Source organism: Bradysia coprophila (genome assembly GCF_014529535.1).
Source record: "Bradysia coprophila strain Holo2 chromosome X unlocalized genomic scaffold, BU_Bcop_v1 contig_173, whole genome shotgun sequence".
NCBI classification, from domain to species: Eukaryota; Metazoa; Arthropoda; class Insecta; order Diptera; family Sciaridae; genus Bradysia; species Bradysia coprophila.
Window position 1 is genome coordinate 838069 of NW_023503302.1, and position 17544 is coordinate 855612.

At 35.5% G+C, this 17544-nt stretch overlaps 3 protein-coding genes across 4 annotated transcripts; 1 reads left to right on the forward strand and 2 right to left on the reverse strand.

Moving 5' to 3' along the window:
• Window positions 1–15: 15 nt before the first annotated feature.
• LOC119068362 lies at window positions 16–11198 on the reverse strand. Its single transcript, XM_037171931.1, has 11 exons — window positions 11046–11198; window positions 10011–10117; window positions 9798–9956; window positions 9489–9736; window positions 9207–9415; window positions 1076–1135; window positions 909–1012; window positions 690–842; window positions 541–622; window positions 318–477; window positions 16–254 (listed from the first exon to the last, which is right to left on the reverse strand). The coding sequence occupies exons 1-11, from the start codon at window positions 11059–11061 to the stop codon at window positions 32–34; spliced, it is 1521 nt and encodes a 506-aa protein (XP_037027826.1). The 5' UTR covers window positions 11062–11198; the 3' UTR covers window positions 16–31.
• Window positions 5302–7183, forward strand: LOC119068102 (antigen 5 like allergen Cul n 1-like). The gene is made up of 6 exons (XM_037171526.1): window positions 5302–5391; window positions 5460–5572; window positions 6260–6412; window positions 6482–6563; window positions 6635–6791; window positions 6850–7183. Exons 1-6 carry the CDS (start codon window positions 5379–5381, stop codon window positions 7112–7114), a joined length of 783 nt encoding a protein of 260 aa, XP_037027421.1. The 5' UTR covers window positions 5302–5378; the 3' UTR covers window positions 7115–7183.
• Window positions 11199–15438: 4240 nt separating the features above from the next.
• On the reverse strand, window positions 15439–17457 carry LOC119068097 (probable dolichyl pyrophosphate Glc1Man9GlcNAc2 alpha-1,3-glucosyltransferase). 2 transcript variants are annotated; one of them, XM_037171520.1, is made up of 6 exons: window positions 17249–17457; window positions 16919–17191; window positions 16481–16847; window positions 16161–16426; window positions 15983–16096; window positions 15439–15868 (listed from the first exon to the last, which is right to left on the reverse strand). In XM_037171520.1, exons 1-6 carry the CDS (start codon window positions 17305–17307, stop codon window positions 15454–15456), a joined length of 1494 nt encoding a protein of 497 aa, XP_037027415.1. In that variant the 5' UTR covers window positions 17308–17457; the 3' UTR covers window positions 15439–15453. The 2 variants fall into 2 exon arrangements, with proteins under 2 accessions (XP_037027415.1, XP_037027416.1); XM_037171521.1 differs by having other exon boundaries at window positions 16919–17188; window positions 17249–17406.
• Window positions 17458–17544: the final 87 nt, after the last annotated feature.

The window sequence follows — 17544 nt, forward strand, 5'->3', positions numbered from 1 at the left end:
AAAACAATCACAACGATCAGCATAAAATAGTTTAATTTGCTAGACATAGTCCAGGATATAAGGTACTACAACCGTAAGAGCATCTAGAGCATGGTTCACCAGACGTGTAGATGGGAGCGTTCAAAATGTTAGACAAAGAATAATTGCAGACGAAATACAGCGTCACATCACGATTTCTCTTGTACATGACCATTGCGCATCCAACCTTTGTACTTTCGGACGAAACGATTTGCGTAAAGTGACCGATTTTCCTTCTAAAAAGGCAAACAAATTTTGATTTATCCCGTCGAATGATCAACAAGCAATTTTAGACGAACCCATTCGACCGGTAGCGATCAATCACATTCATGTCAGCGTTTATGTGTTCGGTGAACCATCGATCCATAAAATAATTTATGGCGTCGCTAAATGAAGACCATTTGAATTTCGACGACGATCGGATTTCGTATAAATTTTGACCGGCCAATGGAAATCTGTCTGTGAAATGGGACCGCTTGAGCATTTTGCTTTAACTTATCGTCCTTAACTAGGTCAACTTACCAGTTTTGAAGCATTTATCGTGGCCAAATTTACAGGTTTTAACATTCATTTCAGCTAGGGTAGCTAGTTCATCGTCCCAAGTCTACACAGAAAAAAAGGTAAAATGAGAAAACTGAAATGCTTTTAAGTATTGAAACTCGTCTCCTTACCATCTGAGCCATACTGTCCGCCGAATCATACCCATCAATTTGACCCATTGCCACGAAACTTCGGAGTTGGTTATGTTTGTTCAGGATAAAGTATTTCATGTTATTGGTCATGTTTACCAACAACCGATTATCCGGACACTTGGGACTAAAATCCTTAAATTTGAGAATAAAAACTCTTTCGTCCAAGTTCCGCAGTTCACTTCAATCGAAAATACTTACGCCGTCATTATCGCAACCAATATGTTTGCCATACCCGTAGCAAAGACCTGGATTACAATAATCCGTTGCCATAACACTCACTGCACCATAGACAATCACAACTGCTGCAACAATTTTCTTTATCGTCTGTTCATTATAAGAAAAACAAAATTTTTGATTAAACTTACCAAAAGTGAGGAACAGCATATCGATTGAAGCCCAAAACCAAACTGATCGGTGCTCCGGAATTTACCATTTTGATAAAGATTTTAATTCCGTCGACGGACGGGAGGTTCATTGTTAAGGTTACAACACATGGACCAACACCAAGTCTGTAATAACATCGTATGAAAGAAGGTAATTGGTCATTCTCCTTCAGGCATATTGAATACAATAAGAACTTGCTGCTGTGACTTTTACAAATTCTCAATGCATCGGATACGGTCATTCACATTCAGACTAGTTGCAACAAACTGAAAAAATAAAACTTACTAAACACTCGATGGTGTATCAGCCACTTAATACTTAGCTTATCATTTCGAGAATAAATCGTCTTCTAATGAGTCGAACCGAATAATAAAACATTTTTTTTCTCCAAAATATTAAAACTTAAATCTCAGGTGTAAAAAGGTGTTGCATAACACCACAACATTGTCAAATTAATCTTCTTAAAATTGGATTTTATCCATTTTTAACAATGTTTGCCTTAAAATCGTAATTTTTCATTTACAATCGGTAGATAGCGGCAAAATAATCACCCAATAAATTTGAATTTAACTGATTGATCTATCCGAGGACGTGTGATGCCGCCAATTTTAAAAGAATTTTTTATTTTAATTATTCAAAACATCTTTTTTGTCGGCACAATTCTGTTCTGATTTCGTTGTGGCAATTTAAATAATATTGGAAAGAATTGGCAGACAAAATGGTACTTCTTTGTCGGAATCGGAACAATGAAAGATGCCTGGTATGGTGTTGTATGAATGACCAAATTAAGTCATTGAATAAATTTCTTATCTGTAATCTAGTTACATAACACAGCGTATTGATACTTCGATGCAAATTAAAGTATTTTTAGCTCAACAAGGGCTTGCGACGAATACGATACACAGGAAAATAACGGTCCGACTGTGAAAACACAAAAGTATTTTCAAAAAAAATTCAGTAAACGATCTAATAGATTTTACGTGTTACGGCATGTTTCATTTTCATTTACATTGCCTAATCACGTAAAGCATTGTACTTCCGAGGTTCCAAGTTGTGTATTTGACAAGTGCGGAATACACAACTTGGAACCTCGGAAGTAATATACTAATAATATCTAATACTCGGTGGGACAAAAACATTCTTTTCCCAATATGTCGATGTAATATATTTTACTATGCTGGTGCATGTAATAAGGCTATTACATGTATAGGCAATAACCTTTACATCACTCGCATAGTAAAACGTCGTACTACACACGGAAAATAAAGTGATATCTCGTATCACGATGAGTAAAAGTACCTCGGGCTGCCGCCCTCGGATACTTTTTCTCATCTGGATACGAGATATCACTTTACTTCCCTTGCATAGTAATGTACTATACTGTAATAGTGAGGTAAAGTGGATATTCCCTCACTAGTGAAAACCTTTTTCCTCATTTTTAAAGTAAAACGTTATACTTTACACGTGAAATAATTTGATATCTCGTATCACGATGAGTAAAAGTACCTCGGGCTGAAGACCTCGGATACTTTTACTCACTCGGCAAGCCTCGACTTCTTCGTGACAAGTGTGTACTCTATTTTATCACATAAGCGATACCGAGACAACAACATAGACCTGAAGTGTAATTTTTGAATTATTCTTCTAGTTAAGTAATTTTGACATCCGAAGCATATTTTGAGCATATGTGATAATAGTCACCTCTGTCCACATGTTTATTTACACACTTGGGGAGTTATTGCATGAGCCGAAGGCGAGTGTTGTAACCTTAAGTGTCTAAATAAACATTTGGACAGAGTTGAATACGCTATTTTATCTACCGACGGCGAAGTAATAGCACTTTTTCACTGCTATTATTTCACCTAGGTAGATAAATGAAATTATCGTGGGCCTTCGATCTTAGATGAAGAAAAATCCCACATGTCGAAAAAAGCACATAAATCTAGAGAAAATTCCATACGAAAAAGGTTAATCGAAGCATTTGCCATTTGCGGTAGACGTAAATATTGTCCTTGTAGCCGAATCTATAAGGGCAGCTACCGAAAGTGACAGAAATAAAATAGTTTCAACCCTTTACAGACGGCGGTAACGAAATTTGGTTTATTTTCATGATGCTGTCAACCTTATCGGCCTTCGACCTGTCTGTACCGGTACACATAATTTTTGTTCTATGGACACCTCCATGACATGTACTGACATCGTAGTGTTATCCGAGATGTACTCATACTCTTAACCCTTGATCATACTATTCTCTCCGATTTTTTTATTGTTTACCAACAATTGCTTGGATGTAGTAGACGTTTAGGTGCACTTTCAATGAGTTGTATTTTTCAATGCGGTTCAAATGAGGGTGACGTACGAATAGTGGCTTTCTCAACTTTGTTGATTTTTATCATATTATTAATAAATATGAAGCGAAGCCCCACTGATTTCTACATCAGAGATTAATTTTAAGTAGTGTTTTAACACCTTGGAGGATGGTTGCATGTGCCATTGTCCCGTACATTCTCTGAGAAGCATAATCTCACGTTCAAAAATAAAGACTTGGAAGTAGTTAGGTTTATTTGCGTGTGCGAGAACCCAATTTACCCCCCTAAACACAGACAGGTAATGTCAACATTAACAGATAGGATTTCGTTTTAGCAAACAAAATAATAGACAAATATTTCGTATGGATTTTATCACTACTATTTACACACGCCAATAGAACGGCTGGACTGTTGCATATAACTGTTACCATGGTCAAAATCGAAATCACTTTTTCTAAAAAACAAATTCAATGAACTCAAGTAAAGTTCGGAACAGATCACTTTTATCTGATCTGAAACTGAAAAAAGACGATCTGAAATTTTCAGATTCAGTTCAGATTGATTTAAAATTTATCTGATCTGAATCTGAAAATTTCAGATCAAATCTGAATTCAAACTGAAAACTGAAAATCTGAATTTTTGCAATCTGATCTGAAATTTTTCAGATTGATCTGAAAATTTTTGCAATTTCGTGAAATTTTCATACAAATTTTTCAGATAATCAGACAAATCAGTTTTTATCCGAACTGAATCTGAAATCAAGTGATCTGAAATTTCAGATTCAGATCAGATTCAATTCAATAGTAATCTGATCTGAATCTGAAAATTTCAGATACAATTTTTCAGATTCAGTTCAGATCTGTTCTGAAAATTTCTCAATCTGATCTGAAAATTTTCAGATTAATCTGATCTGTTCCGACCTCTAAACTCAAGTTTCTTAGAGTATAAATACGGGATTGTAAAAAAAATCTTTCCATTTTTAGTGGCGTGGGGTAATTTGGCACACAGTGCTAAAACAACGCATTTTTCAACTACGTAAAAGGTGAACTCGCACACGATTTTTCGATACCAAAATTTTGTAAAAGGAGTCATTAAGTCGATGACATGGCTAAAAAGCATTTGCAGCAATAAACTTGCGGTTGCGAGTTCACCTTTTACGTCGGTTAAAAAAGCGTTTTTTTGGCACCGTGTGCCAGATTGCACGATACCTTTTTAGTGTAGATACCTTAGGCAGAGTCAGAGAGTTTGGGAAAGAGTTTGCAGGGTATTTTCTACAAACAATGTAACTTGATCTTGTCACACAACTGCCATCGTAGGTGTTGAATTTCGTGACTCTGTCTAGCTTAATATCTAAATTGACTCTAACAAACAAATGAATGTTGAAATACAGTTGATATAAATAAAAGAAGATGTACGGTCGAGCACGTTTAAATTTACTGGAAACAAAAAATTATGTTTTTTTTATGCCACATTCATTATGAGAGACATCAGATGCTGTCCAAACAAATATATTTTTTTTTAAATAGCGTCGTTGTTGTTTGTATGTATAGTATATTGATGTTGGGCTATCCAATAATTCCATAAATTCAATCGAACATGCAAAACAATCGCATAAAAGACAGCTTTACTGATTTGACGAGTTTTTTTTTCCTACTTCTCTGTCTGTATATTATAATTCTACAGCACGACACGCTTCATAATCATACATTTTATGTTAAAATTAGAAGAATTTTTTCGCCTATAAAAAAGTTTCAAATATCTAACAACGAATTTCGCACAAGAATGACCAATAGAGAAACGTTCATAATGTTTCTTGTTTGTGTTATAATCGTTTCGAATATTTAATTTCCGCGGTTATATAAGGAGTTGATGGTATACACCTAATCTTAACAGTCTATTTAGAACACTTGAACAAGATTGATTTTTAATTTAGCTAATAAGTTGTTATCTGAAACGTAATTACGTATTGAAAAAAATGAATTATTTCGGTAAAATTTAAGACTTAAAAAAAATTGAAAATGATACTCTACGACGCGACATTCTACCACTATTTCAGTTATTCTCTCTGCTAGTGCTGTGCTTTTTGTAACAACTATCGCTATCGATTACTGCAATGTGGATTTGTGCCCTGAAGGACGTCAGCATGTTGGATGTGCAGAAAACAGCAGTGTAATTTAGTCTTAAAAGGACAAACGAGCAATAGAATCACTCAGTGTTAAAATAACATTCGCTACAAGTATAAGTTCCATTGTTTTCTATCAGTCAGATACGTTAAGAGATATAGATGAATCGGTTTTGAGACGGAGAACAGATTCCGTTGGATTTAAGACTTAAAGATTGTAGTGTTAGTGATGAGAATGAAACTTAGCAGCACGTGTTTCTAATGCTTGAAATTGGAATTCTTTGTTTCAACAAAGACAACTAATGCCTATTTTAATGTTCGGAACGGATCGGATTCGGTCAGACCGGAACCCGAATCTGAATTTAGGATTTCAGATTCAACCCGAACTTCACCTACTGAAACTGAATTTTAACTTTCACAAGTAACCCGGACGTTTTGGTACAAAAATTATGTTGCCGGCGTGAAAATTTCGGGATAACTGAAACCGATATGATCTGACCCGAAGAATGCCATGTACAAGTCAGCTTCGAGTCAAATCCAATAGTTAAAATTCATGTTCCGGTCAAATTCGGGTTGATTCAGAAATCGAAAATTCAGGTTCAGGTCAAGTTCGATTTGAACCTGAAATACTAAATTAAAATTCAGGTTCCAATCATGATTCGGTTCAGAAGCAGATCAGCACAAACCTGTTCCGAGCCTTATTTAATTAAGTGTTTTTTTTCGCATTTTTATAGGACTGGAGTAGCGAATGTTCGGATGATAGGTGGCTAGAGAATATGACAAAGGAGCTGAAACATTTTATTTTAAAAAAGCATAACAAAGCAAGGAATAGAATTGCTTTGGGCAAAGTACCCGGTTATTTGGAGGCAGACCGTATGTCTGAAATGGTATTTGAAGAAAAACTTATTTAAAAATTCCAAAAACCCAACAATGAGCCACTAAACTAAAATTTTCAGATATGGAGTGCGGATTTGGAAAGACATGCTGAGCTAAATGTTAAAAGATGCAAATATGGTCATGACCAGTGCCGAAATACAGGTAAAATAATATGCTGTCCAATCAATGTTGTTCTCACTCAACAAATTTTCACCTTTCTATAAAATTTACAGATTCATTCAGGTTTTGTGGTCAAAATATTGGTATAGTTACAGGCAATTGGACGTACGAACCGACCGATATTGTTAGTCTATACTTCGATATCTGGTTCGATGAATACAAGGACTGCAATATGACTTATATCGATGATTACCAGCTGCTAGAAACTAAGTTAATATTTTTTTCTATTTTTATATCAACGTGATCTGATTACTTTCTACCATGTTAGTGAGGTGAAAATTGGTCATTTCACACAAATTGTGGCAATGAAGTCAAAGTACATTGGCTGCGCGATGTCGACATTTTTCTCTGGAGAAGAATATGAAATGAATTACTATTTGGTGTGCAACTACTCATTTGGGAATGCGGTCTCGGAACCCATATATACAACTGGACCCGTTGCTTCCAGATGCAAATCGGGTAGAAGTGTCACTTACAAAGGACTATGTAATTCGACTGAAGATATTCAACCGGTTTTAGGGGATGTTTTGTAGATTAACGTTCCACAATTTCCCATTTCAATTTCTTTTATGGTTACAATAAAAACAAAAATTCATGAATGTCAAACTCACCCTTGGCTCCAACCCTCCACTTAACAAAATAAAAATTCCAAACAAGACGTAAAGAATTACACTAATTCCAGATTACTTACACGTTATACCGTTCATTCCATTGTTATCTTCATTGTTCCTAACTTAGGCTAACTGGCTTTTTTTAGCGAACTAGCATGCGTTAGGAAAAATACTATTGTTACATCCTCGATACAATCGAATATTACACGTGCAACTTTATTGTTTACAATTTTGTATAATTGGACAAATAAATAAATTTTAATTAAACAAGGAAGTATAAATTTCAGAAACAGATTGTTGTTATCTATTTAATTGATGACGTCTGTTTACAGATTCTGTAAGAATAAAAAAAATTGAAAGCGTCTACCGGCTATATCTTATCACTCAGGGCATGAATCTAATTGATTTAATCATAATCAAGCGGTGGTTCTTCAGTGAAGTTTACTGACCTGAGATGAAGCCACGGTCTGTAAACACACTATTTCCATCATTTGTTTGATTAACACAAAAGCTTCAGGTAAAGTTTTTCCGCTGTCAAGTATGTTCAACTTTACCTGAAATGTTTGTGTAAACTATCTCTTTTGTCAATGGCACAAATAATTATGATGAGCTTTGCCTCAGATCAGTAAACCCCGAACGAAATTACAAAAAGGATACGAATAAATGCGTGAAAATGTGCAGGGTATATCAGGGCCTATTTTAGGGAATTTAATTTCCAAAAATTTCACAAATTTCACAAAATTTCTTAAAATTTCTAAATTTTGTTTTCAAATAGATCTCATTCCAAAGTAATCAGTTAAGCTCAAAGACATGAAAAACACCTAAAAAGGCAGTAAAAACAACATTTACGATGCAATCTGTTGTGTTTTTAGATAAAATGACGAAAAGTGATGGAAAAATTTAAGAATTTTTGTAAATTTAATTTCCTTAAAATATTCCTAGGTATATATTACACCTATTTTCGACCTGTCTCTATAAAAAAGTAGTACTTTAATCGAAGTATGCGAATATTTCCATACCTTTTTTTTCTTAATGTTATTGAAAAATTACCATTAAGGCTGCTAATGTAATGGTATTATTGGTATCAAAGTACTATTCTATTTGACGTGGTAAAGCCTCAATTACCCTGCCAGGTGCTTTGGTGCCTCCATGGGAGATCAATGTACACTGAAAGGGACTCGTACTGAAAACCAGTGTAATGAAAGAATATAACTTCAAATAACTATTATACACTTGACTGGTTCAAGTATATATCAGGTACCTGAGAAACGAATGTACTGATTCTTCATTTTTTTTTTGCTCTCGGGTTGCCATGTAGGGACGTGTTAACTTTTACCATATCACTGAACAATGGCAGTGTCAATCGCGGTAAATGATGAATCGGAAGAATTTGTATTATTTTCGGAATTTGTAAAGGTAGTCGCTACACTTTGCCTACCTGTCGTCCCACTCGACTGTTATGTCATTACTTTACTTTGATACTCTCTGTTGTCCTATGTTGCCCGCCTGTTTGTTCTCCAACCCAGTGTTGCCTAAGATTAAACGCTTTACGTAGAACGTACAATTTTGCATTTATTTAAGTTCTGTGAATGTAGTTATTTCAATAGGATAATGATGTTTAAAAACTAAGAAGAAATGTAATATGTAGAGTCAGTACGTTCTGTCATAAAATTACTGCTGTTACTGCGCTTATTTTTATGCGAATCAACTTCATATTATATGGTGAAATCTGTTCTGTAATGACAAATGTGAAATGAATTACTATGAAAAAAAATGTGGCGCCTCTACAGGCCAACCCACTTGTCCCAAAGGAACTTGGGTTTACTTTTTCCGGTCGAAATAAGCACAGCTAACCCAACGGCGCGGCGAAAATAAAATTCCCACACATATGTAGGCCATAATTGTAGCTAAACATTCATTGCTCTTAAAAGCACTTCGTCGAGGAGAAAGGTGCAAAACAAAACACTCAGATGAAACGATCAGATATATTTAACGAAAATTTTGATAACAGTTTACTCAGCGCAAAGTGACCTGTATTTTCTGCTGAATTTTTTGCATTTCGGCTTTCCTTCAATGTATATTGGTCTGTTTGAGATGTTTGAGTAGGAATAATTGCAAACAATATACACGAATTTAAAATCACCCCTTTGGAACATAGATACGCAACAGCCGACCTGATCCACCTGATCCGAAACCAATTGAGTGAAATGTCCGATTTGTTCGCTACAAGAAAGAATTTGATTTGTATCGTAACAATGTTTACTTTTGTGGATATATTTTTTTCCATTCTACTCACTCATCCTTTGTCGCTTTGCCTTGGTATTTGCGAATGTTGTTCATATCGCAATATTTATGTTCCAAAAACCATTTTGTGTGCAAATCTTCATAAGCATCGCGGAAGGGTTTAAAGCCTTTTGTTTGTCCAACAATGGCAAGATTTTGTCCAGCGTATTTGTGCTGGTCTGTACTACGGCAACTATCATGTTTCATTTCGCAAGATATGGCATTGTAGCATGCTATTTGGGCTAGCTCATTATTCCAAGTCTTAATGGGAAATTGAAATATTAATTTCTGAATTTAACTGCCGGATATAAGAGAAACGTACAACTTCTTTCATGTTGGCAGCTCCGGGAAAACGTGATACAGATCCGGAAGCAATCTCGTTTCTGTGTTTGTTGTGCAAATCCAGGATAAATTCCTTGTCACAATCAGTTAATTTGTACAACTGGGGATTGTCTCCACATTTAGCTCTCGCGCCCCATTTCTACAATTTTTTTACAGAACAAAAATCTTCACAAATATCATGTGCATAACTTACGCCAGGATGTCGACAGCAAATATGAGTTTTTTTTGGATCTGGACAAAGATCGCTTCTGCAATAGTCGGTGGCTAACGCACTGTTCACTAACATTAGGAACGCTGCTCCTACAGATAATAAATGCATTCATTATTATGTGATAAAAGGCTACAATTTCCATGCTCTGACAAAAACGGATTGAGAAATCTCATCTGTCTTCAGGTAACTTATGTTATCTGCCACAACTCTCTTTTGTCATTGTGTGATGCATGTTAAATTAAAGATAAGATCGTGATATGCGGACGTAAAACTTTGACCGGTGTTTGCTAATGTAATGAAATTAGCAAAATCAAAGTACAACTAGTACAACTACATCTCGATCCGATTAAATTGAAAATTTTATTTATTATAGCAATCTTTATAGCAAAAAACTGACGACTACTCCGCGAAATTGGAAAGTTACTGAGAAAAAAATGTTTAATGTCCGCGAAATGTCTGCAAATCACGGTCTCCTTTATCGGAGATTTTTTTTTGGAAAATATTTCCTCACATTTTCCGACATTTGCCTAATTTTTACCACATTTTTCCATAAATATTCTGGAAAAATGTTGGAATATTCAATAAAATATGGGAAAACATTTTTCCAAAAATAGTCCATATGTATGTGATACAGCTCCTTCGTTCACCACAATTTTTCTAAATTTTAATCAGTCTGATCAGGTATCTCTGGGAATGACATTTACCACCTCAAATGACCATATCGCTCTGACTCCCAATATATTTAATGACCCTTTTAACGATCTTACAAATTGAGAAGAGATGTTTTTCTGTGACCTCTTCACATAACATGTAATTTCCAAAGACCCGAACAAAAAATCAGACTTATTGTGAGTTCGCGTTGTCCCTTAAATATCCTGGTGTGCGATACTGCTGATCAATATATTTCCTGGGTTAGTTACTATTTATTTACTTTAAGTTTGTAACACACATTCCAACGGTAAATTAATTTTCTCAGTTCGTCTGCCCAAAGTTTACTGAACAAGTAAATCAACATACCAAAAATGATATTCATCGCAATTGATTTCAAATTAATTCCGAAGTCTGCGGGATTGTTGGATCCGTACCAGTTGAATTTAGTAAATTTACTAACTCACTTGTTGAGCAAACTGAAGTTTATATGAGCTGTACACAGTTGAACACATGTTATTTGGTTCTACATGCTTAAGCTACGCAAATATTTTTTTCCTGAAATTGACTGTCTGACTTGGCACAGGTACAGCTTTTGTTGAAACGAATTTAATTGAAAAAAGACTATCTGTAATTGATTAACATGTTGCAGTGGCGTTATTTAAGCAATGACGCGGAGTGTATTTTAAATTAATTTTGTGTCGAAAATATTTGTTTTGAAACTCTTTTCACTCTTCCTTTAACCGTACGTCAGAGTCTTACGTCGGTTAAGTTTCCACAACATATGCCATGCCACGGACAATGGTAGCCCAATCGAATCGCATCATACATATCCTTGTTTCGAGTCCGTTGTGGAAGTGTTCGTTAGCAGAGAAAATCAAGAATTTCCATATACTACTTTTTACTTCAATTTACATCTGTTTTTTCAACTTGTTCGCTTCTGTATGTTCGTATTACTTTTCAGGGTATTACGGAACATTTCCCAATTTTCCAGTATCGTGCATTTCTAATTCTTTAAGTACTTTCTGCTGCAGTGTGTAAAGTTCAATGAAATTGTCATCCCTTACAGACGCTTTTCAGTGAATTTCCTCCATAATCCCTCTATCCTTCAACTCTATGCTCTACCCCGTTCCGTATGAAAGGTTTACATAACTTTAGTTAGTTAGTTGGGAAGTTAACGTTAAGCAACGTGTACATTTGGTTTGCTTCGCGCAAATAAGTAGGACAATGTTTTCTTATATGTTCAAAAGATCAATCACCTCTAAGTGGCGTTAGGTAATGACTATATTGAAAAGTCAACAACCTGCATGGACAATCTGCAATAAGAATTCACCATAATTGAACGCATCGTCAATGGGCTAGGTATCTATATGACCTCTGTATGTTCGAAATGAAAGAGTAGCAATAAGAGAACATTCATCCTGAGTGAGCTGAGCGTGTACCCAAATCGAAACGAAAAACAATTTTATCAAAGAAGTAGGTGCTGGATGTTTTTTGCATTTATCGTGGAAACGAAACGCAAAACATCTTTGTATCGTTTCAGTAAAAAGTAGCCAGATGCGTCAGCTGTCGTTTCGTAAACTAAGTGTTGATTCAAGTGTTCGGCGATGTTACTCCACGCACCAAATGTACTCTGTTCTGAACTCTAAAGACGTAAATTTCTAAATTTGGCTAAATAATCCACATTCTTATCATCAAAATTGAAGGCGGGAGTTTCTCTTAATTTATTGACGCAGGTTGTTTTCTTGTACATAATGGGTGGGACGGTGGAACGTGTAAATTGGCTATTTGACGTGTAAATTGACTATTTGCTCTTTGTTAGGCAAATTTCGAATCGAACATAAGGTTTAGCTAGGTAGGAGAAAATTTGGATAAGAAATCACACGAGACTTTTATTTTTCCTGCTTATATGCTTAACTCCTGTCTACACTCTTTTCCAAATCATTTTTACACTATATACAGCTCGAAGAAAATTATGCGTGCTTCGAAACGTTTCTCACATTATTTTCTAAAATCCAAAGTATACCCCGGTATTATCAGTGGTTTTTTTAAGAATATATCATTGCAAACGCGATTAAAGTCACACTGTAAATGGAAGTTTTTCGGTCTCTTTTTATTTTTCATTTATTTTCTATGACATCAACCATACACACTTACATATTTCACACTTTCAGACTCAAAATTGTTTATCGGTTTAGTCAAAAATGAACAGATGAATGCAATTTTCAACGAATAAACGCTAGAAACACTACAACAGTTAAGACAATCGGACGGGACCTGTTATTTGGGAACATTTTCGAGAACTTTTAGAAATCTTTGAGCACTCTTTGGACTCTCGGACGGTAGGGACTCTTTGATAACTAATTCTTTCCGTTTTTAATTTTAACAAAACATTGAATGTGCGACGCACTTCAAGCAAAAGTGATAATAGTCGACAACTGCCAAAGAAAATACTATTTTGTATGAAATTATTTTTACAGTGTTTAACAGTTGTGTGCTACACTGTCAAGTTTCAGTACCCTATTTAGAGTACCACTCATGCGTTGGGTTTGGTCTAAGACAGATTTGAGTCAAAAATACTAAAAAATAGGGATATTATATTCGACCAATAAATAAATTCAATGCTACCGATAAAAAATAAAAAATTATCGATAAACACCCTTCCGATAAAAAATAATGAAGTACCGATAGTGAAATTTCCAAGTACCGACAAAAATATTCAAAACTACCGATAAAAAGTTATTTTTTCCATCGGTAGTTTATGATACTTTATCGGTAATTTATTAATTTTTATCGGTAGTTCCTCATATTTCAACCGTAAATTATTATCTTCCATCGGTACTTTCTGGTTTTTTGTCGGTTGTACGTGATTTTTTATCATATTATCAAAATAATATAATCAACTGACATCTAATCATTCTTATAATTCTGATGTTTTAGCCTGAAAAGTATTTTTATTTTTTCTTAATTTAAAAATGAGGCTGCTACGTAGTTTTCAAGAATATAATTCTGACACTATAGACTTCTCTAGTAAAAGTGTTGAATTCAGAATTGATTTACAAAAAAAATTGAAAGAAAAACTTTTTTAAATCTTCTACGTCCTATGTAACATAACAAGCAATTGAGATTTTTTTCTCGATATTTTGGGAATTTTAAAGAACTTCTGGGAATTTAAAGGGTTCTCTCTAGATTCCAGGCAGGGGCGGATTAAGGTTTTCAGCGCCCCTGGGCAATTTCATCGTGACTCATACGTTATCAATATCTATCTTTTCCGATGAATTTTTTAGGATAGGATATAGTTTGTAGGAGTAACAACCGATTATCCTTGCACCTCAGCTGTCAATGGGCCTGTTGTGCATTCACTCATAATGATAACAACTATCCAAAATCATAATTGGAGCTACTGATTCACGGTTGAGAACGGTACCAGTTTTTGACTTATCAGTGACGTAAGTATATGTTACTAATGGGGAAGACTAATCATCCATGATTAGAAAAAAAAAACTATGAGCTTCTAATTGACCGATAGGTCGCTTTCAATTTCAATTTCATTTATTTCCAAAAGAAATTTCTTAAACTAAGCGCACCGCGTAGCTCCAGTATGCGTTACAATTCTAAGGAGCTACAACAAGAGCTACCGCTTTACGGTAGAGCCTTTACATACTAAGCTACCTGAGCGTCCTAATGTGGACGAAATACACGAAACTCATGTATTTTAAATAGGCAACCTAAGGGCGACTTAAATGATCAAAGGTGGTTACTGTAGAGCGGTGAGGCTTGCCGGGCTTCTATATCTTACAAACACAACAACAAGTATGTTACAGCCGAAATACACGTATATTTTTTGTAGCCTTTGTATTTTCCGCTACTGGATATAGGCCTCCCGATGATAAGGGATTTAACCATGAAACACAACGCGAATTGTTAAATTCACGTGAATTTCGAACCACACCTATAGGTTGGGAAGCTGTTAAGATTTTTGTCTGGTGTTAATTATATCTCCGGATTAAGTTGGACTCAGATATTTGTACACAGAATTAATTCATATCGGTCTAATGTGTACGGTTCGTTGAGGGCACCAAACTACCAAGATTATGATTGGGTATGCCTAGGAACATTACTTTTATACAAAACACCGAAGAAAAATTTTCATGTTGGAAGACCAGTACGCTACGAAAAAAAAACAGCAACTGAATTTATTAATAAGTCCAAGGTCATTTTAGGAAAAATTCCGTTTAAAAAACTGATGTTGTGTGTAGTCCAGTCTGTTCTATCCATTTTTTAGTCATTTTCATTAATTTTAAAGATAATATATCAATGTGATATTAACACTGTTTGAGCGACACTGTCTCATCTACTTTTTTATCAATTTAAATTTTTATAAATTGATTTTATTGAAAATTTCACCGATTTTGGGCTGAGGAGATGTAGTTCTTCTTCTATGCCTATCCTATCGCAAAAGTTAATAAAAATACCGCTCTGTTACCAGAGATTATTTTTGGGAATTTTGATTCTGAAAATTACAGTAAATTCAAAAAAAATGTTCCGAAAAAAATTCAGAATTGTTAGGAATTTTTCTGGGTTAACATTACCAAAAATAGACCCAGCCCGTTATCATACAGTTTTTCCAAGTACCAGATTCAACTAGTAAGTGCAACAATTAAGAAAAAACTTACTGAGCCTACTGTACTATGTCAATTAATCTGATCGTCGGCTTATGGCTTTCTAATGAACTTGATAAGAAGAAAACGCACTCATTGAAAAACACAACAATTTTCTATTTCACTTTAGTCTTTTTGGTGGACGATTTTTTTTCACATTCCACGTCAACGAGAAACGAGTAGTAATAACGTAACCAAAAGTACATCACACCCACACTGCAGTAAACGCTTACGATTAGCAGCGGCAAAAATGGTAACAGCTTATCCAATCCGAAAATGAATTGCAGGTGTTGCTCATACCAAAACACCAAAGCAAATCCAGACAAATAGCCCATTTCGTAGAATTTAAGGTCGGCGTTGACGTCGGATTTCGCCGTGGTGATGTAAAATGTGACGATTGACGATATCAGAAAGAAAACCTTAATTGTTGTTAGTTCGGGATGGAAGAGCAATGGAAAGAGTGAGTAGCTGCCAACGAACGATAAGAATAGCGTTGAAGTAGCGCCAGATTTGTTGGTCATAGATAAGAGACTGAAATGTTATAAAAAAAAGAACTTTTAACGAGTTGGGAGTTCTAACTACTGCACAGGGAGTTCAACAGTCAAACTGTCTTATTTAGGCAAATGAATTCTTGATAAACGGTACCTTAACGGAATCAGCACCATGAGGATTGCTTTTTCGTGAACATGCCAGCCGAACATGAATGATGTGCAAGCGCATATTACAATCGATTTTATGAACAGACGGTGTGTTGACTGCCTAAAACGTTGAAAACATATTTGTGATAATTTGCAACAACAAAACCGATTTAACGGCAACGTACCTATCATATTTGGCTACCAGCAGTTTGTAAATGCAAGGCAAAGCCGCTAAAAATGTTAACACAAAAGTAGTTATCGGTTTGATCGATGGTAAAACCAAATGATCAAATTCCTGCACCAGTCCACCAGTGTTCATACCGCTACTTCCGGTTGATCTACCAAGCATTTTGGTACCGACTTTGTCCAGAATATTGTAGAAAGTCCAGAAATTAGGGGCCCAGTAAGCATGACACAGCCCACGTTTAAATGGAAACAGTCTAGCGATGACCTGAAGAGCCAAAGAGCAATGAAATGAGGTCAAGGGGTCATAAGCAATTATTACCTGCGGCAAATGATTGTAGAATGGGCCAAACGACATAACTGTAACGCCAATAACGATTACGCCCAACTTGATTAAGCTCACCAATGGTGAGGCATTTCGTAGACAGTAAAATTTTAGTAGATAGACAATGTACGCCGGTGAAACATAAATGAAGATGTGCTTCATATGCAACAGCACCGCAAATAGGAAAGCTGATAGCACGAACTTCTCTTGACACATTTTGCTGATGCTCAGCAGTAGAATGCCGAACATAATTCCATTGTACTGGAAGTGAATGTGATCAACGAAAAAGAGTCCGATATTTCCCAGCAGCACAAGGGTGAGAACATTCTTTTTCAACGAACCGGAAGTCAGTACGTCAATGCAACTGGAATTGATAACAAGAAAAATCTTAGAACTCACTGTCATCTGTGAAGGCATTCTTCTTGTTAAGCGAACCTTTTCACACCGATTGCGTACACAATGTCCGACACGATCACCGAAAGCCTCATAAACAGAATGGTCATATTGCTGGAGTAGTTCAAATTGTTAACGTTCAACATATCCGCATCGAACCATTGTGCCAAATGAGACAGTCCGTATTCGAAGTAGGCAAAGAATGGCGGGTAATCCAATGTCCATTCGCTGGTGTCTTCGAAATACCATTTTGATACGGGCAGACTGTGTGTTAATGCCTTCCAGTTCCGATGCACTTCGAAATCGGTGGATCTACTGAATGGAAACAAATTATTTGGTTGTCTGTCCGGATCGATTTACATCAAAACTAACTAGGATGGAATAAGTAACAACTTGAGACATGTCAGCATGGAAAAAATTGTCCAAAACATTTTAAAACAAGCACTCAGTCTACAAGTAAAGTTTCAATCAAAAGGCCGATTTTTACATATTGCAACGAATTGACATGTTGTTATCATGAAACATAAACAAAACACGTTGACAAATGAGACATATGCAATGATCCGCCACACTTCGATATCTTAAAATAGTATTAGCAATACCCTCTCTAGCAAACAAACTAGGAAAATTAGGGTGGTGAAACTACAGTGTACGCTGTCATAGAAAAT